We start from the raw sequence: 22,510 nt of genomic DNA, 5'->3' as shown, positions 1-22,510 counted from the left end.
GGTAACTGCTAGTGGATTAACCAAATGGCATAAATATCCATGCTTTAGACGTGAAGTCGGCGTCTGAGCATCAGTAAAGGAAAATAAATAACAGAATTCACATCTTCTTCTTCTCTTGAATTGTTAGGAAATTTAAATCAATGTGTTCAAATATGTTTCCAAGAGGCAACAATCTGAAGTGGAATTTAGGGAACTTTAGACTTATTTTTGTTTTTTTAATAATCTATAATACATGAGTCATGGAGAAGTTTGGCTCAAGCTTGAGATGTTAAATAGGTTCACGGGTAATGTGTAGTTTTTGTGCACTGGGACGAATATGTTGTATTGTAAGTGTTGTGATGGTTTCTAATCGTTTTGAAGTTAAAATATGAGTTTACATTTTTTTTATATACTTTACAGTACAAATTTCTGCTAAAACAATACCAGTATTAAGATGTACAATATTACATTTCCTATTTATTATTATATGGACTATTCATTTGCACTACTACAAATCTTCTGTACACAAAAGTGGGTCCTACATAAAGTGCATGGTATCATTTTTTATACTGTTTTATACTATATATTTGTCAATTTATGTAGCACCTTGGTCTTGGGGGAAAGTTGTTTTGGTCTACTGCATACGGCTATTTGACTTGACTTGAGTTTTGGGCAAAAGCCTTAGATGACCACCAGCTTTGTTGTTGAATGTCCTTTCTAATGCTAAATATTTTTATGATTTTATGTTTGTCAGACTCTGTAATCTTTGGAATGATAAATGGAATGATCAAGCTTCTAATAAATTCAACTCATACAATGTGTGTATGTAATTCTGAAGCATGTCCTGAACAAACCTGGTGTAATAGATATTGTCACAGCAGTCAGACACGAATCCAGGTGTTAGTATGGTTTCGTTTTATTTAGGTTTAGTTTAGCTATTTTTTTTATTTAGTTTTAGTAGTTTTTAATTCTGTATTTTTTTATTTTATTCTAATAAAGAGACTGGAAAAGTAATATGTATGGAAATTAAACCATTTGCTGAAACAAGGAATCTAATCTAATGGAGACTTTTGCACAGTACTCTATGTGCAAATGTATCATCAATGGAATGTGGTGTGTGTATTGCTTCATAATCTTAGAAATATTGTGAAATACATTTGATTCAAATAATTTAGAAACATTTCCATTCTTTTAAAGGAAAAAAGAAATCTCATTGGATTGTGGGGTGAGAAAAAACGTGCAAAATTCATCATCCCTTTTTTTTAATATATAAAATTTGGATATTAAATGGCACAGAACCCTAAAAATATTTGGTTCTGAAATATGGCTATAACATGTAATCAACATGGTTTGCTCATTTGTATCAGAACTTCTTTCAATTCTTCTTCATGTGCTGAAATGTGCGTCAAACTGTATTTTGAGATTCTCGTGTTAGATTGACGTTTGTGTAGACTTTCAACATATTCTACTTCAGAGAATTTCACGATCATGAATTCCAAGAACATCCATCTTTTAAAGTATATAAAATATAATACAATAAACAAAAATCTGTAGCATCTGGGCTTTCAGTTCCCAGAAAGAGATTTTTTTTATTTATTAATTTTTTTGTTTTTAAGTTTTTTTAACAAAACTCACTCTCCTTCTGCCTTGTTGTTCCAAAAGACCAGCTTAACGCGTTTCTGCAGAAGATCTGCCTCATTAACTAAGAATGGAAGAACAGGCAAAAATAGGACATTAAAAAAAATTTCAAGAAAAATTGGATCTTGGATCAAAAAAAAAAAAAAAAAAAAAAAAACTCTGATGTGGTTTATTTTTACATCGTCATTCACAGTTGGCGACGTAAAGGATAAGCGCTCGCCATGAGCACATAGAAAGATCTAAAAAGGAGTGAAATCTAATTTTGTGTCATGAAAGGCCGAGGCTTGTTAGGCAGGATTAAAAGCAGTCACAGGGGTTTCCACTGAATCATCTGGAAAATGTAATAAGCAGCAGTTTGACAATGTGCCTAAAAATACAGACAGGGATCCGTTTGTCGCTGTACACTTTTAAGTACGCTACGTTTCACATTTACATGACATCATTTAGCAAATGCGAATGGATTTTTTTTTTTATCCAAATTGTGTAACGTATAAAGACTACCAATGCTCACAAAGCAACAAGGACTAACAATAAAAGACTTGCAAAAGTAGGTTATATAATAATAATAATAATAATAATAATAATAATAATAATACATTATTAAATCAAAAAGCCCATTTGATTTTATAATCTATAAAAATGTATTGGGACCTGAATTTCAGCAATATGTGCTTCTTCCTTAAAATGTTCCCACAAAGTTTTAGACCCAAACCTGTTTCAGCATGAAGATATGCTTTATATAGGTGGGAGTGGAAGATCTCCTGCTAAAGAGCTCTAACCTCATCCCTATTGAACACTTTTGGGATGAGTTGGAATGTGGACTGCACCCCAGGCCTCCTCACCTCACCTTCATCAGTACTTCTCTATAAACATCCGTGTAGCTGAATGAATCTCCATAAATCTCCAAAAAAACACTCCAAAATTTAGTGGAACAGAAAAGTGGAAGCTATTATAAGAGCAAGTGGTCAAATGTTCAAAATTCAAAATGCTCTCTTCAAATCTAATGGTCAGGTGTCCGCCAACTTTTGTGCATATAATGTAATATGAATGTACATGGGAAGCACATTTACAGATTTGTTATATTTAAAAAACTGTCATTTATACTTTATTGCCACTTTATGACAGTATTATCAGATTTGTGGTTTTACTACATCTTTAGTTTTTGCTATTCATTATATTGAGTTTATTAGGTATTCAATTTTAGGGAAATAAAATGAATTTCGATTAAAATGTCTCAACACTGGTCAATTTCTCACTTTAACTCCTGTGTCTTGTTTATTCCATACACAGTATAAGCTTCATCGTAACAGATGTTTAGATATTGTGTATAGAATTATCCTAATTTTTTATTAATATGCAAAATACCCCACCCTATTCAGTTGCTGACATTACAAGGCACATCTTTTATTTCATACGCTTCAAGAACGCATTGTATTTCAGAATTCTTCCAAAACACACAGGGTCCTATCCTGAGCTCAGGTTACTACACAGGATGAGTTTTCCTGGTTTGGGTTTTTCTGAGCTGATCTAAAATGTCAGTAGGTGAAATAGCTTGGCTAAAATGTTCCTAGATGTGAGTAAGTTTGTGAATTAATCTCGAGACCTCTCCAGGATTGATTTCTGCCTCAGACACAGTGTTCCTGGGATAGACTCCGGATCCACCGGGTCCCAAACCAGAATTTACTCCTTAAAGAAGATGAAGATACGGATAAAATCTGTGTTTTTAACCACGTGTTAACAAAAGAGGTTTATTTAAAAAAATATATAATCTGATATATATTATAGTATACTGAAAATACATGTGAATACTTAAATATGTCGGCCTGCAGCTCTCGTGTCGGCCTGTAGAGGCGCCATCAGCACGCCTCCGGGTTTAGATCTCCAGCACATCAAAGCGTCTGATCAAAACAAAACCTCAGATCATTATGCAGCTCAAACCCCAATAACAATCATTATTTCAGTATATTATTACTGCCAATAATTATTATTACTATTATATATATATATATATATATATATATATATATATATATATATATATATATATATATATATATATATACACACACACACACACACACATATATATATATATATATATATATATATATATATATATATATATATATATATATATATATATATATATATAATAGTATATAATAAAGATGTACCTCTAAAATGCATATATATAATTAGATTAAACATCAGAAAAAAGTGATTAAATATATAAGTAAACAAAGAAACAAATAACAAATAAAAACAAAAGAAGGACTTATTGCAAATCATTCTAAGAGTGACTATAATAATAATAATAATAATAATAATAATAATAATAATAATAATAATGCGCGTTATTAAAAAACAATAAGATATATTAATAATACAATGATGATACATATTATGATATAATAATACTGTAATACATTATAACGAATATATTAAATAACTACAACATAAACATGTTTATATTATATAATATCATGTTAAATATCATTATGATGTTAGAATAAAAAACTACTAGCAGTAAATTAAATACTATAATTATGTACATGCACATTGCATTATTTCTAATGCGTGCGCGCGCGTGCGCGTGTGCGCGCGCGCGCGTGTGTGTAAGGGAGAAGAAAAAGAAAAGAAAAAGAAATTCCAGTCCGGGTTTTATGCGTTACAGATATCGCCGGTCGATCGCTGCGCTCCTCCGCGGCCCGGTTCAATACCGAGTCAGTCCGGCTGTTCGATCAGACTCCATTCCGCTCCGCTGTTCGATAAGCGAACGCAGCGTTCGATTTTCAAAAATCCGCTCCGGGTTTTGCGCGCTTCCCGCTCTTTTTTTTTTTTCTTCTTCTCTCTCTCTTTTTTCCCCCCTCGCGCGAACTCCGGCCCCTCGCGCTCTCTCTATCAGCCTCTCACTCCGTCTCAATATGTCTCAAGATGGCGGCCAATGCGGGATCGATGTTTCAATATTGGAAGCGCTTTGATTTACAGCAGCTGCAGGTTAGCCCTTATTTTTCCTCTCCGTTCTCCGAGCGCCGCGAAGCTCGACGCGGTTTTCTCGCCTTCCACGAAAAAGCCGGTTTGTTTCCGCGGTTGTTCTTTTCTTGTTAATTTCTGGGACTCCCGGACCCTCGGCTCTCGCCATTGATTAGCGCGGCTTGGTTCTCCGCCGATCGGAAATTGATCCTCTTTGTTCGATTTAGCATCGATTCCCGAGCCGCCGGCGCTGCCGCTGCCCTCCCCCGTGGGGAAGCTCTATCGCTACGCATCTCTCTTTTTCTTGTTTTATAATTCACGATTTTCACGGCGCTGGCGAGGTTCACCTGCCGCGGTGGCAGTGACGGTGGCGGTGGTAACTTTGCCCGCTCCTGCTGCATGTTTATCATTGTGTTTATGCTTGAACGCTTCTCTCTCTCCCTCTCTCTCTAGTCTAAATGAAGTGCGCTTGTCGGCTCGCCCCGGCTACCTTGGTGGCGCTGTCGGGACGCTTATTACGCTCCAGCCGTTGGGCCGCATCCCAAAAGCATTCCCACTACCTACAATCCGTGCACTTCACCGTCCCTCAAATAATAACCCGATACACCCTATGTAGTGCCCTAAACATCCTATAGACTGCGATTTGGGACCAAATTCTCTTTTTGCTAGTTAACAGCTAGCTCCTGGTTGTCATTGAATGGATAATATTTTTTTATTAATTATTATATTTTAGTTTCTTTTTAAATTTTAATATGCATTTATTTCGTATTTAATGCTCTGTATTATGTCTGGAAGCTGTATTATTATTATTATAAGGTGTTTTGTTTCTGTTTAACAAGCTAGCCCGATAACGTGTTTAGCGAAATTGTTTCACGAGAGCGAATGTTTTAATTGTTTATCTATATAAATAGTGCGTACAGTATTTTTGTATTATTATTAATAATTCAAAGTTGTCGTGTTTGGACGTGTTGAATTGGTTTTATTCGCATTTCCACGTCAATGAGGGTGATCTTTCTCTTAGCACGCTAACGCGGTTCTGTCAGGAGACGCGGCGGTGTTTAAAACGGGTTTATTCGGATTTGGATTCGGATTAAATTGGGTGTAAATGAGCATAAAAGAGGTTTGGGAAATTTTTCCAATTGTTTCCTGGGAACTTTGTGCACTTTTTTTCGTAGCTCATGAACAGGTTTCAGCTCCACAACCGAGTCCTCAAATTAATCCGAATTAGTTTTATCTTCTTTGTGCGGATTTAAGACGAAATATCGAATTGTATATAATAGAAAGAAAAAGTAGTTACACATGAGTCCGAATGTATCCAGCATTATTTATAGAGGAGTTAAAATCCGGTTTTTTCCCCCCTGAGAACTTCATTAATCACGAGAAAAGAAACACTGTGGAAAAGAAAAGTTGATCATTTTCTCCCTTTTTTATATATATACACACGCGAATAAAAGTGGTGTATATTTAGCAGAAGTATGCATTATATTGTAAGTTGAAGGTGTTTATTATTGTGTACAGAAATGTGAATATATCTGCAGTGTGAACGCAGATCTGGATTTTTTTATCTCAGATTTTAGAGGGAAAAGTGTTAGTTTTTTTGTTTTTGCACTTGTAAACAGTTTTTGTATCCGATAAAATATATCCGTCGATAAACCCTGATTGTAAAGAAAGTGTTTTTTGCTTTACAAAACAATGTCGGTGAAAGAATGAATGAAATGAAAGTGTGAGAGTAAGGAGTAATAACGTGTGAATGAGTGTATTACCAGCGTCAATGTGTGTGTGTGTGTGTGTGTGTGTGTGTGTGTGTATCAAATAGTTATTTTATGTGTATTACATTAATATTAGAGAACGCGGGCACACACACCTTTTTGTTTTTCTCTTCTTTCAGTCTATCTGCCTGTCTGTCTCTTTCCTTTTTCCCTTTATGTCTGTCTCTCCCTCTATTTTTAATTCTATTATCTGTGTTTCTGTTTTTCGGTCTCTTACTCTCCTTCGCTCCTTGTGTATCTCTGTTTTTTTCTGTCTGTTTCCTTCTTTCTCTTTCTTTCTTTCTCCCTCACTCACCATCTCTCACTCTGTCTGTGTCTTCATTTACATATATCTTTCTTTCTTTCTTTCTTTCTTTCTTTCTTTCTTTCTTTCTTTCTTTCTTTCTTTCTTTCTTTCTTTCTTTCTTTCTTTCTCCCTCACTCTCTTTCGTTTTGTCTCTTTTTATTTACATCCGTCTCTTCTTTCTTGCTTTCTTTCTTTCTGTGTGTGTGTGTGTGTGTGTGTGTGTGTGTGTGTGTGTGTGTGGGAATGAAACTTCAGCAGCTCTTCCTTTAGCTGTTTGAGATGTTCACACTCTTGGACATGGCTGCAGTGGAATGATCTGTGTGTCAGGAAAAAAAAAAGCATTCCGTTCTTCTTCGTTCCTACGTAATAACACACGCTGGGTCACGTTCGTCCTCCTTGATCTCGACTTCGTATCAAACGAAGCGTGTGAAGCGGGTACAGTGCAGATTGCGGCAGTTATGAGTTAAACGGGTATAACATGTTGTCAGTGTACGTTATACTGCTGTGTGCGTGTGCGTGTGTGTTTCCAAACAACCAGAAATGTGCGTATTTCAATCTGCACAGCAGCTGTAGAAAACTGCATAGCACGTCTAAGTGCTGCTGACTGATCCGATCCTAATCCGATCCGATCCGAGAGGTTTTCAACATGTCAGATATCCGACGCCAGTTTAAACAGCGAGCGTCGCGGCTGAACGATGTTCGTGTATACAGAAAGTAAAGAGCAAAGTCAAACAACATTTAACAAGTTTCAAATCTACGATGAAATTTTTAGTTTCTCTTTTTTGTCCTGGTTGTATTTAATCCTCGTCATTTCTCGAAGTAAAAAGTGAAGTTTTTAATCTTCAGAAAGAATTCTCTAACGACGCTGCTTCAGAAATGTTTCTCCCTCTCTCTGTAGCTTGGACAAAAATGTCCTGATCTACAACCAAAATAAAGAAATTGTCACTAATCACGTCTCATTTTTTCACAGTCTCCGTTCTGAGCCTCATGAGATTCGACCGAGTTGCGTTTTCGCGTGCGATTTTGATCGATTTTCACACGTCGTGCGAACGACGAGTTGTGTAAAAAGGTACCAAGTTAAAAATAAAAGGATCACAGATATGTACCCGTGTTACTGTTTATGCAAATATAGACTTGGAGCAATTTTACCTCTTGGAAGTGTGTACATAGCTTTTTATCTACACCTTTACATGAGTATAGAACTGCAGTATCTCGTAACGTAATCGTGCTCCGATCACGTTAAAATGTTGTCTCGGACACCGTCAAGGGCATGCTGAGAAGTTTGTACACCGGCCCGGAACGGATTCTCGATTAGTCACAAGATGTCGATTGATTTTCGTAACATTTTCACAAAGCAGTGCTGGTAGTAACCTATCAGTTCTCGTGCATCAACGTTCCTTGTAATAGTAAACTTGTAATGAGTCCAGTTTTAGCCGGAGATCAAACTGTAGCTGAGGGATCACAGGAATAGTGCCGTAGCTGAAGAGTTCTACGCTTTTAAGTCACTTCTGGAACGGATGATATTTAATTAATGATTATTTTGTGGCACCCAAAGAAATCCTGTATAATTGTGTGGCCTCCGACTTTGTGGGAACAGTTTGTACAGAAGCACGTACGGATGGAAAAGTGAGGTGTCCCAATACTTTTGAATCATGTAGCATGTACGTAAGTAGAATGTAATGTATGTAAGTAGAAATCCTATTTAACACATAACGCAACTATAAACGGATAAAAAGTACTAAAGTAAAGTTTTCCACTTTAGAAATAGTGTAGCAAAAACCCTTATAATATATAAAGTGGTACAACAGATCACCAAAATCACGGATCACATTGTGGTTTTTAAATTTCGACAGGGAATAAAATTTTCTTTCATTCTGCGATCGTTTAAAAATGAAAATTAATCCGCAAAGTAAAAAAAAGACCAATTAATCCGCATTTCATGTGCTTTCTGAAACATTCGACCTGCCGACAACTGCAATCTATTGCACCCTTTTTATATAAATATATATATATATACACACACACATTCCAAATGATCAACATGTCCATCTCCTGCTCCGATTTCAGGGAGCTTTCCAGAATCCTGTAATCGATCTCCCACGTTATACTTTTCATTCTTTTCACTTAACCAGGACAAATTTGTTTCCAATCATTCTCTTTTTTTTTTCTTTCTTTCCCCCCCCCCGGAGCCGAGCCCCGCCAACACGGCAACCACGTCATGAAAGATGCATGGCGCGCGTTTGCCCCTCGGTAATTATTGCGAAGGCCTATCAAAAGCTATTAGCCGAGACAGTGAATCTCAGGCCGGCGGGTACGTCTGGAGGATAGGAACCAGCCGGAGCCGAACACTCGCTGTCTATTATTGATGACAACTTATTTACTTTGCCTCCCACAGAATGGCTCTTGGAGGGCTGCCATTTGAGCGGAATCCTGAACCACAGTGTAGAGTACTCTGTCTTGTCATGTCATTTTATAATCCTGTTTCTTTCTCTCTTTCACTCTCTCTCTCTCCCTTGCTCTCTTTTTCTCTCTCTTTGGCTGCCTTACGATCGATCTGAAAAACAGAGATGTCCTCCCAGGCTGTCTGATTCTCTGGAGTACTTATTATTATTATTATTATTATTATTATTATTATTATTATTATCATTATTATCAGAGCCCTATTGTTATTATTAGTATATAAATTCACTGAGTTTAAAAAAAAAAAAGCTGAACCGAAGCGTTTAGGAAGCCATTTTAGGCACGTAAGGTTGCATTTTCACAGCCTCAAGCCTGCGATGCGTCTGTCTTACCACCTCCGAGTTTCGGAACGCTACAAGCTGCCAAACTCAGTGAAAATTCTGATACTGTTTGATCATCCTGGCCACTGCTCCTGTAACGATCCAGTGACTCACTTCCTGGTTGGAGCCATCGTGGAATTTTTTTTTTAAAGAGAAATGTGAATCATGTTATTATAGGTGGGTTAAGTTATTAACCCCCTCCCCTCCCCCTCAAACTGGAAATGGAGATCTAGCATACAGTACGTAGGGTCACATGACCTACATTTAGTTTTTATCATCAAGATGTACGCAGGACCCACACGCAAAACTAGGCGTATATTACAGGGTCTTTGCCGAGATCCCGTCCGAACCGATTAGAATTACCGCACGTGTCCAGATGTGTGGTAACTTAACAGATGTGAGTCTGGAAATCTTATCCTGGCAGATCAGTGCTCGAGAAGGTAAAGTTGTTGGCACTTTAAGCCAGCAGGAAGGTAAGTGAGTGTTACAGGTTTATCATCTGAATCAGTTATGGACATCTTTCTTGATGCCGTGGTGGTTCAGAACTTACGAAACCACACTACTTACGCATCGCAAAGAAAGACGATGAACTTCTACGCTAAATCACCAAATGGAAAAAAAGAAGCAAGATCACGTGAAGAAATAGGAAAGAGGGCGGGGCTTCCAACTTGGAACTGCGTCATCCATCAGCCGCAAAAAAATCCTGTATATAAAAAATACGAATTTTATTATAAAAATGAAAAAATTAAAATGAAAATGTTCCAATCCAGCAAGCCATGATGTCACTTTTACTTTCCACACCACACAGCGCTAGGCTAGTACGTATAAAATATGATGTATATTAAAAAGTGGATTTTTATTCAGTACTAAAACGGTATAGTTTCGCTCCGGATGATCTCAGTATTGCTGGTTCACGAGTCAGAATACTTTCCGGTCACGTCCCGACCCACCGGGCTGCCGGCACGATACACGACACCCGAGGTCGCCGAGGTCACTCCGAGTTTCTCAGATGTGGCGACTTCATTTCTGCTCCCTTCATCTGAGAGCCGCCGGGGCCCTGCGTCTCTCTCTGCACTCCACCGCACTTTGATGGAGCTGCAAATAAAGGGGGGGGGGGGGGGGGCTGAGCACTTCCAGGGGAGGCTTTTCTTCGCGACGCTCTTCCTTTCAATCCCGTAACACACTGCTTCCAACACGAAATGTTCCCTCTGTCAAAGTGAGGTCCGACGCTTCTGTGTGTCCGCTCTACGATGGCGTACCGTCCGAGGTACCCCGAGACAAATACTCAGACACTTCCATCAGGGATCGTCTGCTCCAGCTTGCAGGAAAAAAAGAGGCTGAGGTTTATGAGCCATGTTTAAATGCTTCATAATCCGCCGAGCCATTGATTGTGCACAGATGGGCTTGATTTTCAGGATTTATAGGACGTTTTCGCTCCCCATCTAATGTTTTTTTTTTTTTTTTCTTCTTCTTTCTTTTTTTTTTTTTTTTGAAGATTCGCAGTGAACACAGAGTTTCCATGTGAAAATGTCAGCAGATTTATCTGCTCTGTTTGGGATCTCTGGAAAAAGGACATGTGGCAGATGGTTCCTTTCAAGCGAGGTCACTTGTTTACATCTCTGTAGTCATGCTAGCAATCAGAACTGATCGTTGTAATAACTTTTTAGTGGTTTTTCTACTTGTTTGTTAGTGCTATATATAACACTGATGTGTTAATGCAATAGACACCATAGACTCCAGTGTGTTAGTGCTATAGACTCCAGTGTGTTAGTGCTATAGATTTCAGTGTGCTAGTGCTATAGACACCACAGACACCAGTGTGTTTGTTCTCGAGGACTGCAAGACAAATAAATTGCTGTAAATAAAAGCTAATTGTGTTTTTTTTTTTTTTCTCGCTGGCGTCAGTTTCAGCTGCCTGTAAGAGCACTGACTTTTCAAAAAGGCATTTTTAACGGTTAATGAAGGCACTTGAGCCGTATTGCGAGTGCGGAGAGTGGAGAGAGAGAGTTCTACACACTCGGTATCCGAATTTCCCAAACGGAGCGAGTCGAGGGAAGAAACGCGGCGTCTCCGACGTGATAAATAGGTTCCTTAAACGGATGAAAGAAGGGCTAATGGGATCGAAAGCTTGATAAATGGCACTTCCTGTCTGAGCTTGTCTTTCGGTGGCTTTTATAAAGCAAAGTACATTTACATTAAAAACCTGCAAGCGGCCTCGGCTGGATCACAGGCTCGCAGGAGCGAGCGCAAAAAGGTCACAGATGTAGTAAAGCGCTTCGATTTCTGTATTAAAAGGCCATACGATGCCAAACAAACAAATCGTGACTTTGTTCTACAAGGTCGTACCGATGTTCATATTCGTGAAAAAGTATTAGTTTGGCCAGGGCAGATATGCTATCTCAAGCTTTCAGACTGCACCTTGGCCGGTCTACGGTCATCCCCAAGAGGATCGAGGGGTTATATTACGAGCTTGAGTTTTAACAGGCTGATGATATTTTTGTCCCTCTGTTGCTACACAGTGTGCGGTTCTGATGGGGGTTGCGTCATGCGTCTAGCGCTCTATCCGAGCACCGCATCAAGCTCCAAAAGGGACTTGTATTCCCCTAGCAGTTTGGTCACGTCTATATATATATATTCTTGTTTTTGTGTATATTCGGTCTCAAGCTAGCTTGGCTTTTATGGATTTCAAAGCCAACTGCTTGTCTCGGTTCCTAGCGAGACTGTCTGTGAGTCCACGCTTGAACTTGAAGAAATGTCATACCAAGATACCACGTAATCATAAACCAAGTCTATGTAGTAATAAAGAGGTAAAAATAGAATATAAGTAGACGTCACAAATAGAGGTAAAAATCCATACCGCTTCTGTCATTACGAGAGCGGCCTCTAGAGGCGAGTCACTGACAGCGGGTACTGGTTGTTTTTACACGCAAATTAGCACATTGTTTTACAAATTTTTTTTATCCAGTATCCTTTTGGAAAACTATCAATTGATTAATCGGTTATTAGCAAATATCATCCAACTTAGCTATCGGTAAAATCCACTAATGGTCGGGATCTAGTCCCAAGATATCTGCGATGTCTGACAGATCGAGCCAGACTACAGTTTATTTCGCCATGAAAGTTTTAAAAGCAGCAAAAAGCGTGCAAAAAGTTTGTTCTGATGGATAAATATCTTGAATCGAGTGCGTGTGTATTGAATAAAGGAATGATTAAGAAATGAATAAGGAAATTTTTACAAAGAATTCACACAAAAATTGTTAAACATGAGCAGTTCAGTTCAGCGAGCACTGAGCACCGAGGCATGTCGGAGTGCAAATCGGGGACAGCCGTGATTGCCGTACAAACTCGTGATGGATCGGAGTTTTTGAAAAAAAACATGGGACTCGTACTGTAATACTTGAACAGTTTCTGTCATTGTAGCTAAATTGTAATCATTGTATTTTCGTAGAAGGCTAACTCCTACAAGACTGCAAAATCTGAAAAATCGCCTGCACGCTTAATATCCACTTCAGGTCTATTTATTGTCAGTTTTATTTAGCCCGATGCGTCCCTCGAGCCTCCTTGAAGTGATGCATAGACGTTCCATTGACTCATTGGATCCACTGAGTGCATCCGTCCCTGCGGCGATGGCAGACATTTGGAGCGTGTTGGCCCTCTGCGTCGTATTTCCTCCTCCTTCTGCTTTATTTTTTTTCCTCTTTTTCTATTTTCTTTCCCTTCATTTTTTTTTCCCTCCTCCTTTCTGTTCCCCTACTTCTCGCTGTGGCTTCCAAACACCTGAGGCTGAGTCATTCTGTTACTAAATGCAGAGGGAGTCATCAAGTGGATGAATAAACCGGCTGCCTCGTCTCAGACTTTAACTAAATATAGAATAGTCTCGAGTGCAGGAACCCGTCCTGACATTCGTCTTGTCGATTTTGGTTCTCGGCCGACTCGTAAGGTTTGAAGCAGCGGAGGTCTTGTGCGTACGTGTGGACAGGTTGATAAGTCCGTACGGAGTAAGTATCCGCTTAACTCTGTTCTGAGTGGTCCACCGAGGTTACTCCGGAGGGGGGTGGGTAACAGCGCCGCGTCCAGCCGATAAATCCATTTGCTAGTCCAAGTGAAAGTTTTTGTTGCCTGGAAACCTAACATGGATGTAGCTCTGTAATGCAACAATATATGTCAAGCTAGCTAGGTGGTTTAAAAACGACTTTAAAGAAACACAAACCCTCGATCACGTCGCACATCGTGTTTGTGAACCTGACCAGTTGTCGGTGAACGTTTCAAATAGGAGAATTTTGCTCTCTTTTTGATTCTTTTGTGCATTATTTTTTTTTTTTTATGGATAAGTTTACTGACTACGTTGAAAATACGATCAGTTATCAATTCTCTTCACACCCCGATTGGTGCTGGTTTACTGGTGATTGGTTTGTTACCATTGGATTGAATTAGCTGGCTAGTGTAGCTTGGCTACGCATTGCACTTTAAACCTGGTTACGTATCAAGTTAAAATCTATTTTGACTTCAAGATCTGGGACGTTTTTTTTTTTTTTTTTTTTTTTTTAGTAACAATTTCCGCAGTTTTATTTGAGAGGAAACGCATATGCTAATAAAATATTGATTTATAAATCAGAATCTACACGGTTTAGAGTCTGTGAGGAAGAAAGGTTCTGCAGTGGAAAGCAGAAAGTTGGAGTTTGTGAGAGTCGAGGGCAAGCACCTGAACCCTCAGCTGTTCAACTGTAACGTCGAATCGTGCTCAGCTTTCCTTCGAAGACGTTCTGCTTGACGGCCGTCTGCCAAGTCTTGACAAATCCCCCATTCCGTCTCTCATTTTTACCCCCTTTGTTTTGTGTTATGACCACCCCGAGCGGGTCACACTCCGCTGAGCAACGTCGGCCCAATTACCAGGCTTTGAGCTTCAGCCAGCAAGTTTGTGAAAACACTTACCCGAATGCTTAGAAGGTGAATTTTTCCGAGCGCTCCCCTTTTCGCCACTCTCTACAGTACATTTCCTCTTCTAATAGGTGTGTAAGTCGAGTCAGCTGTTACAGGTGACGGGGTCGCTCAGAACTTTTTCTTTTCCTTTTAGCCTTCTCTCTCTAAACCCCCACCACCTCCACCCCGACCCGTTTCATTAAAACCAGCTTTTCTTTCTTTCCTGGGCGAAACACTATAGTTTGTTGTTTTGCTGTCAGCAGCGGGTTTGTTTTGGCGGAGCCAAGGCGTTAATTTGAAGCTGGCTCTCTCGTAAAGAAATCAAAGTCAGAGCCGATCGGCGCTGGCCGACATTCTTGCGGCCTTGTCGGGCGCGTTTCGTTGAAGAGAATAGCAAATGACACGCAGCAAGCGATGTGTTTCTTTTCCTGCTTCTGTGCAGCTGTTGCAACATCTGGAAGTGGTTGAGGGAGAGAAAATGCTTGAAAATACATTTGGAGCAACAAGTGGAAAACTGTTCCAATAGAAAACTGTTCTCTCCCCCCCCCCCCCCCCCTTTTTTTTCTTTCTTTTCCGTTCAATCTCGAAGCACATAGGTCTAAATTAAGTCAAGACTTCGGTCTCGTCAGGCCTCGAAGCCTGCAGCGTCGCTGCTCAGGTATTGAATTATGATCCCGATGTCTGGTAGTAGTTCACATAGTGAATTACAGCGCTGGATCTCCTTGGGGTCCGACAGCCTGAATAAGATAACATGTGACCCCTTATGTGGATCCAGCAAAGCTGTTATCGACTCGGTAATTACTTGAACATATTCCGTTCTCCCGGTTAAACGTTACACTCCAGAGAACGTCATCAGACCTCGAAATTCTGCAGTCGTGTTTTTTTAGCTTCGAAAGGTTTGAACGTTGTTGATTTAACTTTGCCAATCAAAGCCAGATCAATTAGTAGATCGAATCTATGGATGAAAGTTTGTGAACACCTCACTATAAGATGGTTATGTGCTTCTTTTTTGGACATCCCATTCCACATTTAGTCTCAAGTAGATGTTCTAATACCCTCCACTTTTCTGGGGGAAATGTTTCACTAGATTGTAAAACAAACATGACCATAAAACGCATTCCAGGACCGCAAAGTTCATATGTAGGAATCTTCCAAAATGTATCTCCTGTGAAGATTCAAGAATACTTATAGATGATCTCCATATAACCACTGAACTTTGCTGTAGTCAAAAGTCTGTAAAACGCTATAAAATCTCATCGTTCCCACCTTGATCTCGCCATGGAAATACCGACGCTGGCATGGCATTAACAAACAAACACGGTCCGCTAGATTTTGGAGTGTGATGGTGGAGATTTGTGCTCATTCAAACACCAGTGTGTGTGTGTAAAGTCAGGTACTGATGTGTGAGGTGAGGAGGCCTGGGGTGCCATCAGCATTCCAGTTTATTCAATAAGGATTGTATCAGTGATCTTCCACTCCAACCCATCTGAAGCATATCTTCATGGAGCTGGCTTTCTACACAGGGGTATTGCTGCTGGAGCAGGTTTGAGTCTCCTAGCATCCAAAGACGTCCTGTGCCTCCAAGTTTGTGGAGAAGAACCACATATGTCTGGAAAAGTCTGGCGTCCCAATACCTTTTATCCTATTTAATGTATTTTTTTTGTATTTGATACACATTACGTTATCTGCCATGTTTTAGTCTAGTTATTAATAGTGACTCTGAGCGTCGGATTCAACCGTAGCGGAAACGCCGAGCTCAAGCTGAACAGGGTATTGAAACAGAGTGCGTGGATGTGTAGATCTGCATCTGTTTCGATGTTTCCTGTTAAATACAGTACCGACTTCCTCCCCACCCCTCTTTTATCAAAAAAGTAAACAAAAAAACAGCCCTTGCTGCCTTGCAGCTACCGAGGCGTTTCCGTAGCTGAGAAGACCCCGCTCTTATCATCGCTCGGCTTTATTAATGTCCATCGAAACGCCCAACGGACAGAAAGAGACACTCACTTTCTGTCTTTCTTTCTGCTTTGCCTGAAGAAGGGGAAAAAAAGGGAAAAGCATTAGTGCTCTCTACCTAAATCTCCACTCCTTATTTCTAAGTGAACGAGGCCAAGGCCATCTCTTGTGTTATTTTATTTATTTATTTTCCTCCCGTCTCCTCCGCCTCTTTCCGGGCCTCATTCTTAATTCAGTGTGGGGAATAAGAGAGCGCAGCATGCTCTTATTGATTTGTGTTTTAAAGCAGAGTCTGTGGGGGCGTTAAATGTTTTAGGGGGCGGAAGGGTGCTTTATTGGGTGGCTTCCACTCGCACGTCGTGTTTAATTAGAGCGTCGCAGTTCTCCTGTCGGAGTTTTGACTGGGAAAAAAACTGCAAGATGGCAGCCGGGGAAGAAATCTTCCCCTTAACTTGGTCGGGATGGTGAGCTGCCAGGTTGACGTTAGTAATGGAAGTTGGAAGCACTTCAGTGGCTCGGGATTCGAACTCACAACCTTCCGGCTTGTTACTGTTACACACTTTCCAATGGACTGGTCTACAGATCATTATATACTCTGTATTTTTTTTTTTTAAAGGAATGCAAACACACACTGTCCATCGCGTATCACAGAGCAATTTAGTGTGGCCAGTCAACAGTGTATTAGCATGTAGGAGGAAACCACAAAACCCTGAAGAAACCTATATGTGCACACAGGGCTAAGCAATGTGATGTAATATTATGATAATTGGGTGTCATTGTATTAAAATAAATAAATAAATAAATGATTTGTTTTTGATTACATTCTGACTAGAAGCAGTCAAACATTGATTTTTTTTTTTTTTTAAAGAATGTTAAATATATTTTATTAAATTGTTATATAATATTTATAATAATTAAAATATTTTGAAGTTCTTGTCAAGTTCCTAATAAATAATATATATATATATTTTTAATCTAAAGATCATACTTTAATTCTGGTATTAATATTAATTAGTTTATTTGTTATTTACCAATAAATAAACAATATATGATCAAAATGATAAAAACAAATATTTGTTTTTGGTTTATCCATGATGATTATAATCATAAATAAAAATGTGGACATAGAGGACAGCAGTGTTGCATTTCTATCACAGCTACTCCTAGAATTAGCAAATTGCGAATTTGTCTCTCTCCGTCTAGACAGCACTCCGAGCCCAGGATCGACCCCTGAGCCACGAGGTAGCAACGTTTCCCGCCACTATGATAGAGGATTCCCTGCGTACATATGAACTTCCTTGCTTTCCATTCGTTTTTATAAATCACTAAGGAATTCCTTGTGCGAGTGTGTGTTTCCGTTCACGTGTGGTCACATGACCCGTCCCACGCTGATATGCAGGAGTCTCCTCGGCATCTGCATTTACGGTGAATCATGTTTGCACAAGGTCTGGAGAAGACCCAATTGCTTTTCCTGTCTCTGCCAGGTCCCTGCTGCTTCTCCTACTAAGCCGGCAAACGCTGCAAAACGTCTGCGGTCCCCTGAAAACCCCCTGCCCTCCATAAGTTTTACAGTCCTTTTGTGTATTGTGCACTTGCTTCTTTTCTGGGTTTTTTTTTTTCTTTTTTCTTCTCTCTTTGCAGTTTATCGTCCATAAAGTCTCGGAAAGCACACAAGGTCATTTTGATTTTGTGTTTGATTTCCAGCCTTGGAACACAATACTCCTTTATCAGCTACTTTGCATGGAAGAACAGTTATTTGAAATGTTTACGTAAAGCACGGGAGCATTAAGAGGTCGAAGCGCTTTGCTTTTTTTATTTTCTCGAGAACTCACTCTTTAGATAAAAGCCTGGTCGTGTGAGGAGGAGAGGGAAAAAGAACGAGAGTGGGAAAAAAAAACTATCCAGATCCAGTCGTAAGACGACAAGGGTTTGTATGAGAATAGGATCAGTGTATGCAAAGCACCATTTTACCTGCCCGGCTACTCAGCCCTGTGTGTGTGTGTGTGTGTGTGTGTGTGTGTGTGTGTGTGTGTGTGTGTGTGTGTGTGTGTGTGTGTGTGTGTGTGTGTGTGTGTGTGTGTGTGTGTGTGTGTGTGTGAGAGTGTGAGAGAGTGTGTGAGAGCTCTCGTTCAGTGAAAGAGCCTCTCTGACACAACACACAGCCTCCACATCTTTGAAGGCGAACAGAGCTCCATTCACAGGCTCGCTGAATGAGCAGCATATCTCACTGCGAGACGCGCACAAAGACCCTGATTCCGTCGCTTTGCAGTTTAACCTTGGCGTTCCGATCGCTCTCGTTCTCCTCTCTGTGAAAACAAGGTTAATGACTGCCGGCTCTTCACAGACCACGGCCTCGACGCCACCGAGCCCAAGGAACCTTCTCATCTCATTCAGCAGCTCTCTGTACTTCTCCTGTGTGTGTGTGTGTGTCTGACTGTCTCTCTCTATCTCTGTGTACCTCTCTCTCTCTCTTACTCTCTCTCTCTTTTTCTCTCTCTCTCTCTCTCTCTCTCTCTCTTTTTCTCTCTCTCTCTCTCTCTCTCTCTTTTTCTCTCTCTCTCTCTCTCTCTCTCTCTCTCTCTCTCTCTCTCTCTCTCTCTCTCTCTCTCTCTCTGTGTGTGTACCTCTCTAGTGTCCCTGTCTCCCTGTCTCTCTCTCTGTACCTCTCCAGTGTGTGTGTGTGTGTTTGTGTCTCTCTCTCTCTCTCTCTCTCTCTCTCTCTCTCTGTACCTCTCCTGTGTGTGTGTGTGTGTGTGTGTGTGTGTCTGACTGTCTCTCTCTATCTCTGTGTACCCCTCTCTCTCTCTCTCTCTCTCTCTCTCTCTCTCTCTCTCTTTCTCTCTCTCTCTTTCTCTCTCTCTTTTCTCTCTCTCTCTCTCTCTCTCTCTCTCTCTCTCTCTCTCTCTCTCTCTCTCTCTGTGTGTGTACCTCTCTAGTGTCCCTGTCTCCCTCTCTCTCTCTCTGTACCTCTCCAGTGTGTGTCTCTCTCTCTCTCTCTCTCTCTCTCTCTCTCTCTCTCTCTCTCTCTCTCTCTCTCTCTCTCTCTCTGTACCTCTCCTGTGTGTGTGTGTGTGTGTGTGTGTGTGTGTGTCTCTCTCTCTCTCTCTCTCTGTGTACCTCCCCAGTGTCTTTCTCTCTTTCTCTCTGTACCACTCTGTCTCTTTCTTTTCCTTTCTGTCTCTCTGTCTCTCTCTCTCTCTGTGTCCATCTCCATACATCTCCAGTCTCTCCCAAGATCTCGCTCTCTTTTTTGCCTCATGTCTGTCTCTCTTGTTTAAAGAATCTCACTTTGTCGCTTTCATTTTAAGACTCTCTCTCTCTCTCTCTCTCTCTCTCTCTCTCTCTCTCTCTCTCTCTCTCTCAATCCATCTATCTCTCTGTGTCTGTCGTTTCAGGATTCTCTCTTTGTCTCTGCCTCTCTCTCAAGTTTCAAGACCTGTTTTTCTGTACCCCTCTTTCTCTCAGTCTCTTGCTTTATGCTTCTTTATCTATGTTCCTCACTTTGTCTTTCTCAAGATTCAAAAAGATCTGTCTCCCCCCCCCCCCAAGCTTCTCTGTGTGTGTCTTTTGAGTAGTAGGCTTCAGATATACGTTTCAGGAATTTCTAGTTGTAATGTAGTCGAGTTTCTGCTCTGGTTTAATACAAATGGTTTGAGTTTAATCGACGCTTAGTTAAAGCAGCTCATATTAAATCGCACGAAGCCCCGAAACCCGAAATATCTGATTTTAATTAGCATCATATTAACAGTGCTGAGTCGACACAAACCGGTGCTTGTACTCGCAGGGAGCTTATAGGTCGCTCCTTGTTCTTGTTATTTATTTTAAAGGACTGCTTCAGTTTTCCAGACTTAAAGCACATTTTTTATTCTGAAAAACCCTGCTGGTGTCTGAGGTTTAAACCATGAATCTCGCTGCTACTATGGTTATGCGGCGAGAAATGGCGCTGGAGGAAGTGTGTGATGCAGGGGATACGGGGATATGAGAGTATGAATATGATCAGCTGACCAGTGACCGAGCATCTATTCACTTTCACTCTGCCCATCATTTCTCACTGTAATATTGTCAAACTCTCAGAAAAGCTGGAATGCATATAAAATATTTCCGTCACACTTTATTGCATCTCCTTTGCACGCCTTTCTTTACACGCCGTTATTGCTTCTTTTGTTTATACGAGTCGAGTGCAGGGGAAAAAAAAAATCTATCCTGAAATATCAATGTGTAGAGATGGTGCAAAAATGATTTTCCCAGCACTGATGATGAAGCCTTGAGTATTGGCAATTCCATAGGTGCTTTATTTAAAATAGGAGGACCCTCTGAAGTACTCACATAGCTACTAATTTATGTATTAAGAGGCTACGTAGCGCAAATTCCGTCCCGATACTTGGTTTGTACTTCTATTGATTTCCCATTGTCACCTGATGATTTAAATGATGTGTGTTGAATTATGGAGAAATACACAATGCATGTAGGGGGCGTGGTCTCAGTCGCCCTGCAGTAAGTTTGCTTCATGCACGTGAACGATGAAAATGCAGGGTATTCAGGAAATTCAACTGAAATTGAATTAAATCTGCTTGTTTTATTCACGATTATCCGGCAAAATTTCCAGAATTCCCATTTATTCCCATGACAAGTTTCCAGAATTCCCAGAATTTTGCAACCCTGCTTTCGAATAACTTTCCATCAAGGCCGTTGTCTATTCCTGTCAATCTTTTCTGACATGACCCGAAGCCTTTAAAGTACTTGTTCCACGAACCACTTTATGGTGGTTCCAAATTTTTTACGTTTCACGTTAACCTCCTTGGCCCGGTGTTTTCCTGCCACGACGGTCTTTATAGGCTTTTCTATGCCTTTGTAAGCGATGTCAGTCAGGGAGGTAAGCACAGACACTTGGCTGAACTTGAGCTCAGCTCGTTGTGGTTATTAATAGTGACCTGAACTTTCAGGAGCCCCAGAAAATGAGCTCCAGATGTGAGCAAGTGGGAATCTGTGTGAACTTGAGCAGCTCCAGTAGAGAGAAAGGAAAGATTGATGTCCTTTTTCTTCTACTCTAAAGGGTGACCCTGAAAGGAGTTGGGGTTGAATTGGGGGTGGAGGGGGGGGGGGTGCTTATAGAGTGGGAGGTGAGATGGTGGCATTGGTGAAGGGTTTGCTTTTTTTCTCTCCTCCTTCAGCACCCTTCCCCCTTTTTTTTCCTCCTAACGGTTCGTTTGCATTTGTTGTGTTGTTACTCGGTGGTTCCTGACAGTGATGTAGCACGTGTTTTTTGTTTGCCGAAACCTGACCATTGTCCGATGAATTGATAACGATGCAGTAAAACGATTAAATTGCTCGGCTTCATCGGATTGATGGGGTTTTGAGCGACAAAAGGACTTTTGGCCATTTTTTTTGTTTTTTTCATCTTGGTATTTATGGTACCCTGAAAAATTGGTGTTTCTGAGTTTTTTTTTCTTTTCTTTTTATAAACCGATAGCTAGGCCGGATCGTACTTGCCAGTAACCGATTAATTAACGGATAGTTTTTAAAATGGACACTGGATAAAAACAAAAATAACACTCGATGTAAAGTAGTACTGAAAGTCCTGAATTATGAAAATGTGCTACATCAAACAAATTCAAATATTATATTTATTATTTACTAAATAATTAATGAATATTAAATATAATATAGCGCTGTTCTTGCAGCGTAACAACAAATAGCACTTGGCGTCAGTGATTCGCCTCTAGAGGCCGCTCTCGTAATGACAGCAGACCGGAACCCGGAAAAACTATCGCCAAGGATTTTTGCAGAAAGTTCCAGCAATCAACTTTCGTGACAATTATTCAGCAAAACTGATTGATCTGTTGACCTCAATTTTTTTTTTCTGCCTTCAAACAAGTTCATGGTAACCTGCACTATTCGGTGGACCGTTTCGTCAGATGCCTCACGACGCTTAATTTTACTTTAATGCGACGATCAACCAGGCCTCAAAACTAAACGACGTGGCAACCAAAACGTGCCATCTTATTGTGTTGAATATCGTTGATGATTGATTTTATTCTTGTCTCAGAAGAAAGGATCCCAAATTAATGCCATCTTGGAGTTTGTATTGTGTGTCCATATTTGATTGTAATGAATCATTCATTTGACTCATGATTTGATTCATCCTATGATGGAACTTGTTGCTTAATCGGTCTTTCAGCAATCACTGTTTTCTATTAGCAATGAGAAATTTG

At 40.1% G+C, this 22,510-nt stretch overlaps 1 protein-coding gene and 2 long non-coding RNA genes across 4 annotated transcripts in view; 1 reads left to right on the top strand and 2 right to left on the bottom strand.

The window, feature by feature from the left end:
- LOC310717771 overlaps positions 1–22,510 on the bottom strand; it is a 339,024-nt gene that overhangs the window by 35,728 nt on the left and 280,786 nt on the right. The gene's annotated exons all lie outside the window — the stretch shown is intronic.
- On the bottom strand, positions 205–6,630 carry LOC310717775. 2 transcript variants are annotated; one of them, XR_014530896.1, is made up of 2 exons: positions 5,081–6,630; positions 205–3,515 (listed from the first exon to the last, which is right to left on the bottom strand). It is a non-coding gene; the product is annotated as an uncharacterized lncRNA (long non-coding RNA). The 2 variants fall into 2 exon arrangements; XR_014530897.1 differs by lacking the exon at positions 5,081–6,630 and adding an exon at positions 4,290–4,427.
- The window catches only part of LOC310717767 (homeobox protein cut-like 1), a 124,355-nt gene continuing 105,859 nt past the window's right edge, over positions 4,015–22,510 (top strand). Inside the window, exon 1 of the mRNA XM_083526219.1 lies at positions 4,015–4,614. Coding sequence (XP_083382345.1) covers positions 4,552–4,614 — 63 coding nt within the window. The 5' untranslated portion in view covers positions 4,015–4,551. The remainder of the gene's footprint in view (positions 4,615–22,510) is intronic.

This window comes from Silurus aristotelis, assembly GCF_946808225.1.
Source record: "Silurus aristotelis genome assembly, chromosome: 22".
In the NCBI taxonomy this organism is placed as follows: Eukaryota; Metazoa; Chordata; class Actinopteri; order Siluriformes; family Siluridae; genus Silurus; species Silurus aristotelis.
This window is presented reverse-complemented; position numbering and strand designations above follow the sequence as displayed.